Source organism: Entelurus aequoreus, linkage group LG16 (assembly GCF_033978785.1).
Source record: "Entelurus aequoreus isolate RoL-2023_Sb linkage group LG16, RoL_Eaeq_v1.1, whole genome shotgun sequence".
Lineage (NCBI taxonomy): Eukaryota > Metazoa > Chordata > Actinopteri > Syngnathiformes > Syngnathidae > Entelurus > Entelurus aequoreus.
The window spans coordinates 51,286,748-51,307,827 of NC_084746.1; the positions used below are offsets into that span (position 1 = coordinate 51,286,748).

Consider the following 21,080-nt stretch of genomic DNA (forward strand, 5'->3'; position numbering starts at 1 on the left):
ATGAGCTCAAATATAGCTACAAATGAGGCATAATGATGCAATATGTACATATAGCTAGCCTAAATAGCATGTTAGCATCGATTAGCTTGCAGTCATGCAGTGACCAAATATGTCTGATTAGCACTCCACACAAGTCAATAACATCAACAAAACTCACCTTTGTGCATTCACGCACAACGTTAAAAGTTTGGTGGACAAAATGAGACAGAAAAAGAAGTGGCATAAAACACGTCCTAGAAAGTCGGGAGAAAGTTATGCTTGTAAACAAACTACGGTGAGTTCAAGTACCGCCAAAATTAGTAGGACAAAACGGCGCTCGCCAAATACTCAAATCAGTGAAGCATGTTTAATATAAACAGTGTGATTTATAACAATTAGGGAGGTTTGTGTCATGTTTGTCCTCCTACGGAAACCATATTAAAACAAAAACTTTTTTGTTTTTCCTCATCTTTTTCCATTTTTCCAACATTTTTAAAAAAGCTCCAGAGAGCCACTAGGGCGGCGCTAAAGAGCATTCCGGGTTGCCGACCCCTGGACTAGACGTATAAGATTTCATGGGATTTAGCGATTAGGAGTGACAGATTGTTTGGTAAACGTATAGCATGTTCTATATGTTATAGTTATTTGAATGACTCTTACCATAATATGTTACGTTAACATACCAGTTGGTTATTTATGCCTCATATAACGTACACTTATTCAGCCTGTTGTTCACTATTCTTTATTTATTTTAAATTGCCTTTCAAATGTCTATTCTTGGTGTTGGCTTTTATCAAATAAATGTCCCCAAAAAATGCGACTTATACTCCAGTGCCACTTATATATGTTTTTTTCCTTCTTTATTATGCATTTTCGGCCGGTGCGACTTATACTCCAAAAAATACGGTATACACTATATTGCCAAAAGTATTTGGCCACCCATCCAAATGATGAGAATCAGGTGTCCTAATCACTTGGCCCGGTGTATCAAATGAAGCACTTAGGCATGGAGACTGTTTCTACAAACATTTGTGAAAGAATGGGCCGCTCTCAGTGATTTCCAGTGTGGAACTGTCATAGGATGCCACCTGTGCAACAAATCCAGTCGTGAAATTTCCTCGCTCCTAAATATTCCAAAAATCAACTTTGTTATAAGAAAGGTGAAGAGTTTGGGAACAACAGCAAGTCAGCCACCAAGTGGTAAACTGACAGAGAGGGGTCGGCGGATGCTGAAGCGCATAGTGCAAAGACTTTCTGCACAGTCAGTTGCTACAGAGCTCCAAACTTCACGTGACCTTCCAATTAGCCCACGTACAGCACGCAGAGAGCTTCATGGAATGGGTTTCCATGGCCGAGCAGCTGCATCTAAGCCATACATCACCAAGTCCAATGCAAAGCGTGGGATGCAGTGGTGTAAAGCACGTCGCCACTGGACTCTAGAGCAGTGGTCCCCAACCTTTTTGTAGATGCGGACCGGTCAACGCTTGAAAATTTGTCCCACGGACCGGTGGGGGGGGGGGGGGGGGGGGGGGGGGTGTATTTTTAATTTTTTTTTTTTTTTTTTTTACATAAATAAATACAATCATGTGTGCTTACGGACTGTATCCCTGCAGGCTGTATTGATTTATATTGATATAGAATGTATATATTGTGTTTTTTATGTTGATTTCATTAAAAAAAAAAAAAAAAAAAAAAAAAAAAAATTAAATTCTTGTGCGGCCCGGTACCAATCGGTCCGTGGACCAGTGGTTGGGGACCACTGCTCTAGAGCAGTGGAGACGCCTTCTCTGGACTGATGAGTCACGCTTTTCCATCTGGCAATCTGATGGACCAGTCTGGGTTTGGAATTTGCCAGGAGAACGCTACTGGACATGTCCTCTTTTGCTAGCATGCTAGCAGCTAACGGGCTACGATAGACTGACCATACATCCTCCTTTCACCGGACATGTCCTCTTTTGCGGAGCTGTCAGGGCGGAGTTTCTTAAATGGCTCAAATGTCCGGCATTTTGAGTATTGTTTACACAATGTGTAAACAATACTCAAAAGGCCTACTGAAATGAAATTTTCTTATTCAAACGGGGATAGCAGGTCCATTCTATGTGTCACACTTGATCATTTCGCGATATTGCCATATTTTTGCTGAAAGGATTTAGTAGAGAACATCGACGATAAAGTTCGCAACTTTTGGTCGCTGCTAAAAAAGCCTTGCCTGTACCGGAAGTAGCGTGACGTCACAGGTTGTGGAGCTCCTCACATCTGCACATTGTTTACACCAGCAGCGAGAGCGATTCGGACCGAGAAAGCGACGATTACCCCATTAATTTGAGCGAGGATGAAAAATTTGTGGATGAGGAAAGTGAGAGTGAAGGATTAGAGTGCAGTGCAGGACGCCAGGGTGTATCTTTTTTCGCTCTGACCGTAACTTAGGTACAAGCTGGCTCATTGGATTCCACACTTTCTCCTTTTTCTATTGTGGATCACGGATTTGTATTTTAAACCACCTCGGATACTATATCCTCTTGAAAATGAGAGTCGAGAACACGAAATGGACATTCACAGTCACTTTTATCTCCACGACAATACATCGGTGAAGCACTTTAGCTTCGGAGCTAACGTTATAGCATCGTGCTTAACTGCGGATAGAAACAGAATAAACATGCCCCTGACTGGAAGGATAGACAGAAGATCAACAATACTACTATTACTTTTACTATCAGGAGACACCGAACCAAACCCTGGACCTGTAACCGCACGGTTAATGCTGTCCAGCCTGGCGAAGCCTAGCAATGCTGTTGCTAACGACGCCATTGAAGCTAACTTAGCAACGGGACCTCACAGAGCTATGATAAAAACATTAGCTCTCCACCTACGCCAGCCCTCATCTGCTCATCAACACCCGTGCTCACCTGCGTTCCAGCGATCGACGGCGCGACGAAGGACTTCACCCGATCATCGGTGCGGTCGGCGGCTAGCGTCGGATAGCGCGTCTGCTATCCAACTCAAAGTCCTCCTGGTTGTGTTGCTGCAGCCAGCCGCTAATACACCGATCCCCCCTACAGCTTTCTTCTTTGCAGTCTCCATTGTTCATTAAACAAATTGCAAAAGATTCACCAACACAGATGTCCAGAATACTGTGGAATTTTGCGATGAAAACAGACGCTGTTTGTATTGGGACACAATGGTGTCCCAATACTTCCGTTCAATCCGTGACGTCACGCGCAAACGTCATCATACCGAGACGTTTTCAGCCGGATATTTCCCGGGAAATTTAAAATGTCACTTTATAAGTTAACCCGGCCGTATTGGCATGTGTTGCAATGTTAAGATTTCATCATTGATATATAAACTATCGGACTGCGTGGTCGCTAGTAGTGGCTTTCAGAAGGCCTTTAATATGTCCGTGTGGAAAGTCGTTCGGTACACCTCCGCACCGAACCGAAACCCCAGTACCGAAATGGTTCGATACAAATACACGTACCGTTACACCCCTACAAATTACACAACGTGCCAACTTCACTAGTTTTGGGTGTTGTGCATGATGTGACCTCATGTGTGGAAAGTAGAAGAAGCCACAAAACACAAAAGTTTCATCGCCAGCGAGACTAAAGTGTGGACATGAAGCTCTTCCTCCTCGGTGGAAATAGGTCGAGAATAACGCTTCCCTTTGGCGTGTTTCCTTCCCCTCGTTAGAAAAGTGTGTTAGCTTCCAGGCAGGCAGCAGCTTGCATTTCTCAGCATCTCGTGAAAAAAAAAAAAAAAAAGATGCACAATGCAAGAAAAAAAAAGCAACGCACAATGTTTTTGATGTGTGCAGTTGTCAGCAGCACGTCAGAGCGCATCTTGTCCTCCAGTGGACGCCAGGTTGTGTTTGCTGTCAGGTGGTGCGGACCTCAGACGAAGTCAACGTGATTATTTCAGGAGGGAGGTTGAGAAAGGACTCCAATCGACGGCAGGCAAGCTTGGAAAAAATCAGAATGTATTTGACTGGAACTTTTCTATTTAGCCTTCTTTACTCGGGATGGAGATGGCTTCAACTTTCACCGATACTACTAACAACTGGGGATGTCCGATAATGGCTTTTTGCCGATATCCGATATTCCGATATTGCCCAACTCTTTAATTACCGATACCGATATCAACCGATACCGATATCAACCGATATATGCAGTCGTGGAATTAACACATTATTATGCCTAATTTGGACAACCAGGTATGGTGAAGATAAGGTACTTTTTAAAAATAATAATAAAATAAGATAACAAAATTAAAAACATTTTCTTGAATAAAAAAGAAAGTAAAACAATATAAAAACAGTTACATAGAAACTAGTAATTAATGAAAATGAGTAAAATTAAGTGTTAAAGGTTAGTACTATTAGTGGACCAGCAGCACGCACAATCATGTGTGCTTACGGACTGTATCCCTTGCAGAGGGACGGCGTGGCGAAGTTGGTAGAGTGGCTGTGCCAGCAATCGGAGTGTTGCTGGTTACTGGGGTTCAATCCCCACCTTCTACCTTCCTAGTCACGTCCGTTGTGTCCTTGGGCAAGACACTTCACCCTTTGCCTCTGATGGCTGCTGGTTAGCGCCTTGCATGGCAGCTCCTGCCATCAGTGTGTGAATGGGTAAATGTGGAAATACTGTCAAAGCGCTTTGAGTACCTTGAAGGTAGAAAAGCGCTATACAAGTATAACCCATTTATCATTCATTTATATATAATGTAGGAACCAGAATATTAATAACAGAAAGAAATGGGGGGAGGGAGTTTTTTTTGGGTTGGTGCACTAATTGTAAGTGTATCTTGTGTTTTTTATGTTGATTTAATAAAAATAAAAATTAAAAATAAATTAAAAAAAACAAAAAAAACGATACAGATAACAAAAAAAACGATACCGATAATTTCCGATATGACATTTTAACGCATTTATCGACATCCCTACTAACAACAAATCAGCACTTCTGAAACGGTGCCCGAATTGGTACTAAATTCTTTATCAAAACGTAGACATTTTGTTTGAAAATAATGCATTTTAATTTTGAAGGTTTTTGTGATGTGCACGTTAAAGGCCTACTGAAAGCCACTACTACCGACCACGCAGTCTGATAGTTTATATATCAATGATGAAATCTTAACATTGCAACACATGCCAATACGGCCGGGTTAACTTATAAAGTGACATTTTAAATTTCCCGGGAAACTTCCGCTTGAAAACGTCTATGTATGATGACGTATGCGCGTGACGTCACGACGGCAACGGAAGTATTCGGACCCAATGTGTCCCAATACAAACTGCTCTGTTTTCATCGAAAAATTCCACAGTATTCTGGACATCTGTGTTGGTGAATCTTTTGCAATTTGTTTAATGAACAATGAAGACTGCAAAGAAGAAAGTTGTAGGTGGGATCGGTGTATTAGCGGCTGGCTGCAGCAACACAACCAGGAGGACTTTGAGTCGGATAGCAGACGTGCTATCCGACGCTAGCCGCCGACCGCATCGATGATCGGGTGAAGTCCTTCGTCGCGCCGTCGATCGCTGGAACGCAGGTGAGCACGGGTGTTGATGAGCAGATGAGGGCTGGCGTAGGTGGAGCGCTAATGTTTTTAGCATAGCTCTGACGAGGTTCCGTAGCTAAGTTAACTTCATTGCTAGGCTTCGACAGGCGGCACAGCATTAACCGTGTGGTTACAGGTCCAGTGTTTGGTTCGGTGTCTCCTGATAGTAGTATTGTTGATCTTCTGTCTATCCTTCCAGTCAGAGGCTTATTTATTTTGTTTCTATCTGCATTTAAGCACAATGCTATCATGTTAGCTCTGTAGCTAAAGTGCTTCGCCCATTTATTGTCGTGGAGATAAAAGTCAATCAATCAATCAATCAATGTTTATTTATATAGCCCTAAATCACAAGTGTCTCAAAGGGCTGCACAAGCCACAACGACATCCTCGGTACAGAGCCCACATACGGGGCAAGGAAAAACTCACCCCAGTGGGACGTCGGTAAATGACTATGAGAAACCTTGGAGAGGACCGCATATGTGGGTACCCCCCCCCCCCCCCCTAGGGGAGACCGAAAGCAATGGATGTCGAGTGGGTCTGACATAATATTGTGAAAGTCCAGTCCACAGTGGATCCAACACATCAGCGAGAGTCACTGTGAATGTCCATTTCGCGTTCTTGACTCTCATTTTCAAGAGGATATAGTATCCGAGGTGGTTTAAAATACAAATCCGTGATCCACAATAGAAAAAGGAGAAAGTGTGGAATCCAATGAGCCCTTTTGCCTAAGTTACGGTCAGAGCGAAAAAAGATACGTCCTGCAATGCACTCTAGTCCTTCACTCTCTTGTTCCTCATCCACAAATCTTTCATCCTCGCTCAAATTAATGGGGTAATCGTCGCTTTCTCGGTCCGAATCGCTCTCGCTGCTGGTGTAAACAATGGGGAAATGTGAGGAGCCTTTCAACCTGTGACGTCACGCTACTTCCGCTACAGGCAAGGCTTTTTTTTATCAGCGACCAAAAGTTGCGAACTTTATCGTCGATGTTCTCTACTAAATCCTTTCAGCAAAAATATGGCAATATCGCGAAATGATCAAGTATGACACATAGAATGGACCTGCTATCCCCCTTTTAAATAAAAAAAATTCATTTCAGTAGGCCTTTAACGTGGACCGAGTATATGAACGCTCTAAAGGCTGCAATAAGTTATTGTTATGATAAATATTATATATATGATGAATGTGACGTGATAGCGACTTATGAAATGACAAGATGCTCCAAGTCCATCTGGCTCGCACATCTTGACATTTCCTGCTTAAAGTGTCTTTCCGACGTGGCCACATCATAGTCGTTATTCCCACTTGGGTGATACACGTCCTCCTCCACATCACCACCATCTGCTATTCCGGGCTTTTTCCCTGCACTGAAGTCGTTTTGATCTGTTCATGCAGAGACTGCAGGGAAGGACGGAAAATAATGATCTGTTAAAAGTCCCGTATTATATCCTTACACTTTTTAAACAATTTGAAATAACAAAAGTCTACTGGAAGTGTGATGAATTACATAATGTTTTAAATAATTAATTTACCACCACGGCCAATCGTGTTTCCTGTACAGTATTAGTCTTGGTGACCAGAAGTAGATTTGACTTTGGGAGCCTGTGTGTGCGCATAAAAGTAGTTCAAGTTGGCTTACAACTAGATATTAAGAAAATGGTTTTATATTTGACAAGTTATGTAAGGGTTTGTATTTTTTCTAGAAATATAAATACAATAAACAAAGACTACATTGACAACTACATTTCACTTTAAAGGCCTACTGAAATGATTTTTTTAAATTTAAACGGGAATAGCAGATCCATTCTATGTGTCATACTTGATCATTTCGCGATATTGCCATATCTTTGCTGAAAGGATTTAGTAGAGAAAATCGACGATAAAGTTCGCAACTTTTGCTCGCTGATAAAAAAAAGCCTTGCCTGTAGCGGAAGTAGCGTGACGTCACAGGAGCTAGTATTCCTCACAATTCCCCGTTGTTTACAATGGAGCGAGAGAGATTCGGAGCGACAAAGCGACGATTACCCCATTAATTTGAGCCAGGATGAAAGATTCGTAGATGAGGAACGTTACAGTGAAGGACTTGAGAGGCAGTGATGGACGTATCTTTTTTCGCTCTGACCGTAACTTAGGTACAAGCTGGCTCATTGGATTCCACACTCTCCTTTTTCTATTGTAGATCACAGATTTGTATTTTAAACCACCTCGGATACTATATCCTCTTGAAAATGAGAGTCGAGCACGCGAAATGGACATTTAGTGCCTTTTATCTCCAAGACAATACATCGGTGACACACTTAGCTACTGAGCTAACGTGCTAGCATCGTTCTCAAATGAAGATAGAAACAAAATAAATAAACCCCTGACTGGAAGGATAGACAGAAGAGCAAAAATACTATTAAACCATGTACATGTAACTACACAGTTAAAAATTCTCAGCCTGGTAAGGCTTAACAATGCTGTTGCTAACGACACTAAAGCTAATTTAGCAACTTAGCAACCGGAACTCACAGAACTATGTACTCTCTCCTTTTTCTATTGTGGATCACAGATTTGTATTTTAAACCACCTGGGATACTATATCCTCTTGAAAATGAGAGTCGAGCATGCGAAATGGACATTCACAGTGACTTTTATCTCCAAGACAATACATCGGTGACACACTTAACTACTGAGCTAACGTGCTAGCATCGTTCTCAAATGCAGATAGAAACAAAATAAATAAACCCCTGACTGGAAGGATAGACAGAAGAGCAAAAATACTATTAAACCATGTACATGTAACTACACGGTTAAAAATTCTCAGCCTTGTAAGGCTTAACAATGCTGTTGCTAACGACGCTAAGGCTAATTTAGCAACTTAGCAGCCGGACCTCACAGAACTATGATAAAACATTAGCGCTCCACCTACGCCAGCCAGCCCTCATCTTCCCATCAACAGCCGTGCTCACCTGCGTTCCAGCGATCAACGGCGCGACGAAGGACTTCATCCGTGGGTTTGGCGGCAAGCATCGGCTAGGCGTAGTAAGTAGTCTTTGTTGTGTTGCTGTAAGTGTTGTACTTAGCCGCTAAGACACCGATCGATCCCACCTACAACGTTCTTCTTTGCAGCCTCCATTGTTCATTAAACAAATTGCAAAAGATTCACCAACACAGATGTCCAGAATACTGTGGAATTTTGTCGAAGAAAACAGAGCTTTGTGTATTGTGTCCAATAGGGCCCAAACACTTCCGTGCATTTTGTGACGTCACGCGCATAAATCATATCCAAAGGAGATTTTCAAGCGGAAGTGTGGCGGGAATTTTAAAATGTCACTTTATAAGTTAACCCGGCCGTATTGGCATGTGTTGCAATGTTAAGATTTCATCATTGATATATAAACTATCAGACTGCGTGGTCGCTAGTAGTGGCTTTCAGTAGGCCTTTAATCTAATGTGTTCAATAATTGTGTTTATATTTTAGATAATGTGCAAAGTTTATATGAAAAAGGAAAAAAATAGTTTGATAGCTCCAAGGGGGAAAATGAAGCCAATTCTGCATTAATTTAAAAGAAATAAACAAAACAATAAATAGGCCAAAACTATGTTCTTTAGACGTTATATACATTATAAACTTAAATAGTACGGCCCTAAATGTGTCACCATGACGGCGTTCGAAGTAAAAAAAATAAAAAAAAGTTAAAGTACCAATGATTGTCACACACACACACCTGTGGTGAAATTTGTCCTCTGCATTTGACCCATCCCCTTGTTCACCCCCCTGGGAGCAGTGAGCAACAGCGGTGGCCGCGCCCGGGAATCATTTTGGTGATTTAATCCCCAATTCCAAACCTTGATGCTGAGTGCCAAGCAGGGAGGTAATGGCTCCCATTTTTATAGTCTTTGGTATGACTCGGCCGGGGTTTGAACTCACAACTAGGGATGTCCGATAATGGCTTTTTGCCGATATTCGATATTCCGATATTGTCCAACTCTTTAATTACCGATACCGATATCAACCGATACCGATATCAACCGATATATGCAGTCGTGGAATTAACACATTATTATGCCTAATTTGGACAACCAGGTATGGTGAAGATAAGGTACTTTTTTTAAAAATTTGTAAAATAAGATAAATAAATTAAAAACATTTTCTTGAATAAAAAAGAAAGTAAAACAATATAAAAATAGTTACATAGAAACTAATAATAAATGAAAATTAGTAAAATTAACTGTTAAAGGTTAGTACTATTAGTGGAGCAGCAGCACGCACAATCATGTGTGCTTACGGACTGTATCCCTTGCAGACTGTATTGATATATATTGATATATAATGTAGGAAGCAGAATATTAATAACAGAAAGAAATGGGGGGAGGGAGGTTTTTTGGGTTGGTGCACTAATTGTAAGTGTATCTTGTGTTTTTTATGTTGATTTAATAAAACAAAAAAAACCAAAAAAAAAACCGATACCGATAATAAAAAAACCGACACCGATAATTTCCGATATTACATTTTAACGCATAGAGCAGGGGTGTCAAACTCATTTTAGATCGGGGGCCACATGGACAAAAATCTACTCCCAAGTGGGCCGAATTGGTAAAATCCCGGCACGATAACTTAAAAAGAAAGACAACTTCAGATTGTTTTCTTTGTTTGAAAATAGAACAAGCTAATTCTGAAAATGTACAAATTAGAGATGTCCGATAATATCGGCCTGCCGATATTATCGGCCGATAAATGCTTTAAAATGTAATATAGGAAATTATCTGTATGGGTTTCAAAAAGTCAAATTTATGACTTTTTAAAACGCCGCTGTGTACACGGACGTAGGGAGAAGTACGGAGCGCCAATAAACCTTAAAGGCACTGCCTTTGCGTGCCGGCCCAGTCACATAATATCCACGGCTTTTCACACACACAAGTGAATGCAATGCATACTTGGTCAACAGCCATACAGGTCACACAGAGGGTGGCCGTATAAACAACTTTAACACTGTTACAAATATGCGCCACACTGTGAACCCACACCAAACAAGAATGACAAACACATTTCGGGAGAACATCCGCACCGTAACACAACAGAACAAATACCCAGAACCCCTTGCAGCACTAACTCTTCCGGGACGCTACAATATACACCCCCCCGCTACCTCCTCCCCTCCCCCACCCCACCTCAACCCCGCCCCCCTCAACCTCCTCATGCTCTCTCAGGGAGAGCATGTCCCAAATTCCAAGCTGCTGTTTTGAGGCATGTTAAAAAAAAAAAAGCACTTTGTGACTTCAATAATAAATATGGCAGTGCCATGTTGGCATTTTTTTCCATAACTTGAGTTGATTTATTTTGGAAAACCTTGTTACATTGTTTCATGCATCCAGCGGGGCATCACAACAAAATTAGGCATCATAATGTGTTAATTCCACGACTGTATATATCGGTATCGGTTGATATCGGAATCGGTAATTAAGAGTTGGACAATATCGGCAAAAAAGCCATTATCGGACATCTCTAGTACAAATCATAATGTTGTTTTTTTTTTTTACACTTTCATGTTGCTGTTAATAATTTATTTGTCGTTATTTATATTTTCTAAATAAATTATGTGATAATGTTCGTCAGTCAACTCATTGGTGTTAATTTTCAATCTATCAAGATAAAAAAATTGTATCAAAATCAAATTACATGATGTTTTTTATGTAATTTGATCATTTTCCTCGACTGATGTTCTAACATGTGGTTTATTTTGTACATATGTAGCATCATCTACAAAGATACAAAGAATCGCTATTGCGACATCCGGTGGACACATTTAGAACAGCTGTTTCTTTCATTCAAAAATTTCAGGTTAATTTTTATACTTAGCAAACTCATCCCGCGGGCCCGGATAAAACCCGTTCGCGGGCCTGATCCGGCCCTCAGGCCGTACGTTTGACACCCCTGGCATAGAGTGTTTAACAGCCCTTTGAGACACTTGTGATTTAGGGCTATATAAATAAACATTGATTGATTGATTGATTGATGGAGTGTTAGAATAATTATGTATACAGTATATTATCACACAACTCTTATGCTTAAGGGCCATTGCTATAATTATTGTCAATTGTGCTGAAGTGGTATTTTTCTTTGTCTGTGCAAAGCTGGCAATCCAAAAGATTGCAAGCCAGTCTGGTATCAGTGTCTGTGTCCAGGAACGGCCTGCTGACTGCCAAGGCCGAACACCGCCGTGACGCAGACAGAGCAGAGACAAGGCGATATCACCAGCGTCAACACATTTGCATTTTTGTATAATCATATATTGTGTCTAACTGGATTACCCCCTTCCCTCTGTGACAGCTTCAGTGATGTAACCAGGGACCTCCCAAATAAATAGAGGAAGCACGCGGGCTGGACTTTTAGAACGTAGTTTGGATCTGTAACTAGAATACAGCCCAAAACACGTGTCTCCTCATTGAGCCAAATTGAACTCTGTCTCTGCATGATTCCTTGCTTCTCGTCTGTTTAATAGATGTCATCAGTGTTTGAACCTGACATGAAGGACACAAACGTTAGCAACACTAGCCTGGTTACATGAGCTACATGCTAACATTAGACTTTTAACATCATGCTAGGTTAGCATACTTCCATGTCTGTAACTGACTGAGTTAGTTAGCAGATATTTATTTTAAGATGTGTAGCGAAGCCTTTTTTCTTTCTTTTTTATTTATTTATTTTTTTTACAAAGTGGTGTGCGTGTATACGGAGCCCCTAAAGGGACATGGGGGAAATGTATTATTTTTTTAGACATGTATCTCATGCGCATGAGATGTCTAAAAATATAATAATACATTTCCTCCATGTCCCTTACAAACTTTTTATAAAGTTATAAAAAAAATTGTTAATTTTTTTTATAATTTTTTATTTTTTTTAAAAACTTTATAAAAAGTTTCTCGTGCACACGATATACATGTCTAAAAAAATAAAATTATTATAAAAAAAATAAAATTCTCCCATGTCCCTTTAGGGCAGGGGTCACCAACCTTTTTGAAAGCAAGAGCTACTTCTTGGGTACTGATTAATGCGAAGGGCTACCAGTTTGATACACGCTTAAATAAATTGTCAGAAATAGCCAATTTGCTCAATTTACCTTTAACTCTATGTTATTATTAATAATTAATGATATTTACACTTAATTGAACGGTTTAAAAGAGGAGAAAACACAAAAAAAAATGACAATTACATTTTGAAACAGTTTATCTTCAATTTCGACTTTTTAAAATTCAAAATTCAACCGAAAAAAAGAAGAGAAAAACTAGCTAATTCGAATCTTTTTGAAAAAATTAAAAAAATAATTTGTGGAACATCATTAGTAATTTTTCCTGATTAAGATTCATTTTAGGATTTTGATGACATGTTTTAAATAGGTTAAAATCCAATCTACACTTTGTTAGAATATATAACAAATTGGACCAAGCTATATTTCTAACAAAGACAAATCATTATTTCTTCTAGATTTTACAAAACAAAATTTTTAAAAGAAATTCAAAAGACTTTGAAATAAGATTTAAATGTGATTCTACAGATTTTCTAGATTTGCCAGAATATTTTTTTTGAATTTTAATCATAATAAGTTTGAAGAAATATTTCACAAATATTCTTCGTCGAAAAAACAGAAGCTAAAATGAAGAATTCAATTAAAATGTATTGATTATTCTTTACAATAAAAACAATAAATTTACTTGAACATTGATTTAAATTGTCAGGAAAGAAGAGGAAGGAATTTAAAAGGTAAAAAGGTATATGTGTTTAAAAATCCTAAAATCATTTTTAAGGTTGTATTTTTTCTCTAAAATTGTCTTTCTGAAAGTTATAAGAAGCAAAGTAAAACAATTAATTAATTTATTTAAACAAGTGAAGACCAAGTCTTTAAAATATTTTCTTGGATTTTCAAATTCTATTTGAGTTTTGTCTCTCTTAGAATTAAAAATGTCGAGCCAAGCGAGACCAGCTTGCTAGTAAATAAAAAAAAATTAAAAATAGAGGCAGCTCACTGGTAAGTGCTGCTATTTGAGCTATTTTTAGAACAGGCCAGCGGGCTACTCATCTGGTCCTTACGGGCTACCTGGTGCCCGCGGGCACCGCGTTGGTGACCCCTGCTTTAGGGGCTCCGTACGTATACACTTTCATAATGTCATGAAAATCCGCAACTTTAAAAGTGAGCTAAAACCGCCTCTTTTTAAAAAGAAAAGAAAAGTGGATGATATTTTTTTGTCTGAAGTTTGGAGCTTATAAACACACATTTTGTCCATCTGTCTCTATACCGCTTGTCCCATTTTTAGAGTCACCAGTAAGTTGACTTCAGTCTAGAAGAACAATTTCAAGCTTACAATGAACCCAACTTGCATGTTTTAAAAATGTGGGAGGACCGTGAGGCCAACAAGCTAACCACTCCACCACCTTGTAAATGAAAAAAAAACACCCAGGTATCGTCCACCCATCCTTCATATCGAGCACTCATGGAGACCTTAATGATCTGTGCGCGTCTTACAAAGCTTAGCGATCCCCGCAACAGCGGTTGCCATGCCAACGGCCATGGTAACCAGAGAGTGAGCGAGGGGGAGATTATTCACTTTTGTCTCAGCTTTAGAAACTCAGCCGATCGTGTCATCAGACACAATGCAACCACTACGACTACTCAAAGATATCTCATTCAGCTTGATGCAAAGCATCCACACAAATATCCACCATGCGGATGCCAAGTGTGGTAACATTATCGCATGGATACCAGCGTGACGAGATATTTTCAGGTTTTTATTTTCTGGTTACTTTTAGGGATGTTCCGATGAGGGATTTTGGCTCCATTTGTGAGTGAGATCGGCCGATACCGATCATTTGTATGAAGAGTACATTTTTCTATGTATTTATGGTGAGTGCCATTAATAGTGTGACAATGTCAACATAATATTTAAACTAGTTCCTTTTTTTCTTGTATTACAAACAATCAGTCAATACCCCTTGCGAAAATCGAGGGAACACCGTAATTGTGGTTTTATAATTTTTTGTTATATTGTCTTACTTTGTATATCTGCGACTTATTGTCATGACGTGGGATTTTTCGCAGCTTACTGCGAGGATTGTTCTCCCGGGACGCAAACGGACTAGACCGGACAAGGCTTGAAGGTAGGAACATTATTTAATCTCTCTAAAACTCAACGAAGTACAAAAAACAGAAAACAACCCGAAGGCAAGCGTGCCTATCGCACGCGGAAACTTAGGACATGAAACCTGAAACTAAAGACATGAAACCCGCACTAAACTGTGACATGAAAGGCCTACTGAAATGATTTTTTTATTTATTTAAACGAGGATAGCAGATCCATTCTATGTGTCATACTTGATCATTTCGCGATATTGCCATATTTTTACTGAAAGGATTTAGTAGAGAACATCGACGATAAAGTTCGCAACTTTTGATCGATGACAAAAAAAAAGCCTTGCCTGTACCGGAAGTAGCGTGACGTCAAAGGTTGAAAGGCTCCTCACAATTCCCCGTTGTTTACAATGCAGCAAGAGCGATTCGGACCGAGAAAGCGACGATTACCCCATTAATTTGAGCGAGGATGAAAGATTTGTGGATGAGGAACGTGAGAGTGAAGGACTAGAGTGCAGTGCAGGACGTATCTTTTTTCGCTCTGACCGTAACTTAGGTACAAGCTGGCTCATTGGATTCCACACTTTCTCCTTTTTCTATTGTGGATCACGGATTTGTATTTTAAACCACCTCGGATACTATATCCTCTTGAAAATGAGAGTCGAGAACGCGAAATGGACATTCACAGTGACTTTTATCTCCACGACAATACATCGGCGAAGCTCTTTAGCTACGGAGCTAACGTGATAGCATTGTGCTTAAATGCAGATAGAAACAAAAGAAATAAACCCCTGACTGGAAGGATAGACAGAAAATCAACAATACTATTAAACCATGGACATGTAACTACACGGTTAATGCTTTCCAGCCTGGCGAAGCTTAACAATGCTGTTGCTAACGACGCCATTGAAGCTAACTTAGCTACGGGACCTCGACAGAGCTATGCTAAAAACATTAGCTATCCACCTACGCCAGCCAGCCCTCATCTGCTCATCAACACCCGTGCTCACCTGCGTTCCAGCGATCGACGGAGCGACGAAGGACTTCACCCGATCATAGATGCGGTCGGCGGCCCGTAGACGGAGGAAGTCAAGGTGAAGTCGGCAGCTAGCGCGTCTGCTATCCATCTCAAAGTCCTCCTGGTTGTGTTGCTGCAGCCAGCCGCTAATACACCGATCCCACCTACAGCTTTCTTCTTTGCAGTCTCCATTGTTCATTAAACAAATTGCAAAAGATTCACCAACACAGATGTCCAGAATACTGTGGAATTATGTGGTGAAAACAGAGCTTTTTGTATTGGATCCAATGGGGTCCGAATACTTCCTTTCACTCCGTGACGTCACGCGCGGAAGTTTCGCGGGAAATTTAAAATGTCACTTTATAAGTTAACCCGGCCGTATTGGCATGTGTTGCAATGTTAAGATTTCATCATTGATATATAAACTATCAGACTGCGTGGTCGGTAGTAGTGGCTTTCAGTAGGCCTTTAAAGAAATAGCTTTAACTATGGAAACGAGCAGCATGAACTGTGGTATCGCATGAAATAAGCAAGACTTATCCGGCTGAAAACGTCTCGGTATGATGACGTTTGCGTGTGACGTCACGGATTGTGCGGAAGTATTGGGACACCATTGTGTCCCAATACAAACAGCTCTGTTTTCATCGCAAAATTCCACAGTATTCTGGACATCTGTGTTGGTGAATCTTTTGCAATTTGTTTAATGGACAATGAAGACAGCAAAGAAGAAAGCTGTAGGTGGGATCGGTGTATTAGCGGCTGGCTGCAGCAACACAACCAGGAGGACTTTGAGTTGGATATTAGACGCTCTACCGTGAGTACGCAGCTTTCTTCCAAACATTTGATTGCTTGCCCGTACGTGCGTGCCGCTATGTGCATGTCACGTACGTAACTTTGGGGAAATATATGTGCTGTATGAACTTTGCGGAAGTGAACGGTACTTTGGGCTGTGGGATTGAGTGTGTTGTGCGGGTGTTTGAGTTGTATTGGCGGGTTATATGGACGGGAGGGGGGAGGTGTTTGTTATGCGCGATTAATTTGTGGCATATTAAATATAAGCCTGGTTGTGTTGTGGCTAATAGAGTATATATATGTCTTGTGTTTATTTACTGTTGTAGTCATTCCCAGCTGAATATCAGGTCCCACCCGCCTCTCACAGCATCTTCCCTATCTGAATCGCTTCCACTGCCCTCTAATCCTTCACTTTCACTTTCCTCATCCATGAATCTTTCATCCTCGCTCAAATTAACGCTTTCTCTGTCCGAATCGCTCACGCTGCTGGCGTCCATGATTGTAAACAATGTGCAGATGCGAGGAGCCTTTCGACCTGTGACGTCACGCTACTTCCGGTACGGGCAAGGCTTTTTTTTATCAGCGAGCAAAAGTTGCGAACTTTATCGTCGATGTTCTCTACTAAATCCTTTCAGCAAAAATATGGCAATATCGCGAAATGATCAAGTATGACACATAGAATGGATCTGCTATCCCCGTTTAAATAAGAAAATCTCATTTCAGTAGGCCTTTAAATAGTCTCTTTGATTAGAGCCAGGTGCGTGTGTCACATGAGGCAGGTGAAACCAATGAGTCGCCATGGTGACCAAACAAGGGAGCGCAAAAACAGGAACTAGTGGAGTCTTAAACAAACAGAAAATAACAAAAAACATGATCCAGACCACAGATCATGACACTTATAGTCTGGTGCGGCTAATATATGGAAAATTTAGTGGGCGTGTCTTATCTGCCGGTGCGCTCTGTAGTCTGGAAAATATGGTACAACACCCGTTTTATGAATGAACTCGATTCCCTTCACGGACTTCCTATGAGTCACTCTCTGAATATGCGGTTCACTCGTCACAATGCGCAAACACTTGCAAAAGAGTTTGGAACGACTCGTTCACGACTTGCACACCCCGTGGTCGAAGGAGCGCTCTCACAACAGCAGTGTACTTCTGCCGTAGGCGTGGTCGTACCTGCGGCCGACTCTTGGGAGGGAGCCAGCTTGTTGTCCAAAGTGGTGCTGATGTCACAAAACACCTCCTCTTCATCGCGGTCTGCGTCAAGCTGAGGACAAAAGAAGATAATGCTGGTGACCACGCGGCGTTCAGAGGCGGCTTCGTGCTCTCCGCAGGTGCTGCATCTGATTAGGGCTTCTCAGCATGAAGACCATGTGGACGTGCTCTGAGACAAAATACTTTGTTTGTTTATTTACATCTGCGCGGTGAGAAGGAAGCACGGTGGGGGAGCTTGATCTCATCTGTGGAATAATGAATTACCCACCCCGCTCCTTTCCCTGCGACGCTGTCGCCGTCTTGGATCGATTTTCAAAACACACACACACACACACACATCATTTACTGAATGACTGATTTCCTGCGAGACCTAAGCGGGTGTAATGAGTCCATGTCCTTCAAGTCTTGTCTTTCCTAATCCCCACGAAAAAATGTCATGCAGACTTCTGAGACAGCAATCAAATACAAACGGGACAACAAGTGAGGACATGAGGACATGAGGACGTGACGCTTTAGGACATTTCTCTGATGGAGCTAGGGATGATGTTTGATAAGGAATTATCGAGTTCGAGCCTATTATCGAATCCTCTTATCGAACCGATTCCTTATCGATTCTCTTCTCGAGTCCAGATAGGTTGTTGTATATGGAAAAAAACACACAATATTTGGTTTAACAAAAGCTCACTTTTATTATATAATAAAAAAATAAAATCTAATAAATAAATGAATATTGACTGTTACTCACCTAAAAAAATAAGATAAATAAATATTGACTGTTGTTACCCAAAGTATATTAAGTGGGATTTTTCAGAGAAACAAATATATACAGTAACACAAAAACAAGCTGTCTCTGTGATCACTATAGGTGTATAAATAATAATATAGTGTTAAACAAAATCAGTACCTTGGGCACAAAACTGAAAATAATACAGCTCTCCAAAAAGTGCACTTCTGCTGCTATTGGAACATAACTGTTTGTTATGATGCTTTGACATTTTTGCACTTTCTTTCTTTATTGAAAGAAAATTCTATGAAGAGAAAAGTTGTTTGCAAATGTGGTTACAATGCTAAAAAAATGAAAAGTTAAAGCTAAAAAAAGAAATACACTTTATTGAGTTAACATTATTTCTTTAGAGGGGGAAAGATGTTATGAGCTAGACAGAGAATATAACAACTACACTACCCAGCATGCAACGGGAGTGACGAGCATGCGCGGTAGCCCCGAAAAGTGTTGCATGTCGTCACCCGTGAAAGTAAAGGTCAAGAACTCAGCCAACACGCCTCGTCTGCATTATTTATAATTAGACAGACAACACATCTACAGTGTGATTTTGTTTTGTTTACAAGGACAGAAAAACAAAAGTTAAAAAAGGGAGATATGTTGTATATATATGTATGTGCTGCAGTGTTGTATATATATGTATGTGCTGCGGTTGTTTTAAGAACGTTGCGACAGCTGCCGTAAAGGAGGTGCGTTGCTAGCCTGGTTGCTATGTTTCTGGTTGGTCGTAAAAGTGTTGGTCATGTGTTGTACCCTGCTCAAATCTCTCAGTAAAGTTATTCGATGGATTATAGCTTTTGTTTTGAACTTTATTACACCTTGGAGCGCTTTTTCCCGTCCATTGTTTTCCTGCTTTCGCTATCTGCGCCTAATGACTGAGCTACGTGACGTCATTTCTTGTGATGTCCCACGGAGCATTTCTGGTCGGGACGGGATTCGTTCCGAGGGATTCGAATAAAGAATCAACTCTTTTTCTTTACTATAGTGGTCTCGATAACGGGTACCGGTTCTCAAAAAGGGATTCGAGTCCGAGGACTCTGTTCTTTTCTTATCAAACAACCGGGAAAACCGGTTTCGAGTATCATCCCTAGATGGAGCTGACCTTTCACCCCCGTGTATACGCACACCACTTTGTAAACAACTCTGCCAACTATTAGACCCTGTCTACATTAAGCCGGATAACTTATTAAATTACTACTTATTTAGCCTAAGCCCCGTTTCAGCAACACTAAATCATCGTTTAAGGTTCCCCTCCTTGAATAATTGTTTACACGGGTAAGTGCGCCGTCTATTTATTGAATCTCCGGCACTTAGCTTTGTAAGGACTCACTGATCGTTTACAAACTGAGTTCGAAGAGGAAGTGACGCCAGAAAGGCCGCGCCCCACACAGGAAGTGACGTCAGAAAGAACGCGCCACAGCCAGCTTCATAATAAAGCGGTTTCGTAACTCGGAGCTAACCACTGGAAAGATGGAGGCGAGTCATCCAGACATGGCCGTGTTTCTCCTTCTTCTACATGTACAGACTAGAGATGTCCGATAATGGCTTTTTTGCCGATATCCGATATTCCGATATTGTTCAACTCTTAATTACAGATTCTGATATCAACCGATACCGATATATACAGTCGTGGAATTAACACATTATTATGCCTAATTTTGTTGTGATGCCCCGCTGGATGCATTAAACAATGTAACAAGGTTTTCCAAAATAAATCAACTCAAGTTATGGAAAAAAGTGCCAACATGGCACTGCTATATTTATTATTGAAGTCACAAAGTGCATTATTTTTTTTTAACATGCCTCAAAACAGCAGCTTGGAATTTGGGACATGCTCTCCCTGAGAGAGCATGAGGAGGTTGAGGTGGGGGGAAGGGGTAGCGGGGGATGTATATTGTAGCGTCCCGGAAGGGTTAGTGCTGCAAGGGGTTCTGGGTATTTGTTTTGTTGTGTTTATGTTGTGTTACGGTGCGGATGCTCTCCCGAAATGTGTTTGTCATTCTTGTTTGGTGTGGGTTCACAGTGTGGTGCATATTTTTAACTGTGTTAAAGTTGTTTATACCGCCACCCTCAGTGTGACCTGTATGGCTGTTGATCAAGTATGCCTTGCATTCCCTTGTGTGTGTGACAAGCCGTAGATATTATGTTACTTACAGTGCCTTTAAGGTTTATTGGCGCTCTTTACTTCTCCCTACGTCCGTGTACACAGCGACGTTTTAAAAAGTGATACATTTTACCTGTGTAAACCGATACCAAAAATGTTGAAGCCGATACCGATAATTTCCGATATTACATTTTAAAGCATTTATCGGCCGATAATATTGTCCTTCCGATATTATCGGACATCTCTAGTACAGCCGCTTGTGGAAATCACACATGAATGAATACCTTAAAAGAAAGCGATTGCAGCTATTTGGGATACAACACCTCTCAGACGGCAAAATAACTTTCCAATGTCCAGGTAAGCTGTGATTCTACTTAGCGAAAAACTTTGTCCATTTGTCGAAAGAGAGACAACGAGAATGCGAGCTACCGTGGATGTGATAAAAAAAAAAGGTAGCGTGTGCTTTTTATTAACTGGCCGTCGAGGGAAGACTACGGAAAACGGCGAATGCTTTTGGACTGGCAAAGCAGAC

At 40.8% G+C, this 21,080-nt stretch overlaps 1 protein-coding gene across 2 annotated transcripts in view; it reads right to left on the bottom strand.

The window, feature by feature from the left end:
• The window catches only part of ak5 (adenylate kinase 5), a 129,424-nt gene that overhangs the window by 29,848 nt on the left and 78,496 nt on the right, over positions 1-21,080 (bottom strand). For both annotated transcript variants that reach the window (XM_062023291.1, XM_062023290.1), the window contains one exon: positions 17,625-17,715. In XM_062023291.1, coding sequence (XP_061879275.1) covers positions 17,625-17,715 — 91 coding nt within the window. The remainder of the gene's footprint in view (positions 1-17,624; positions 17,716-21,080) is intronic.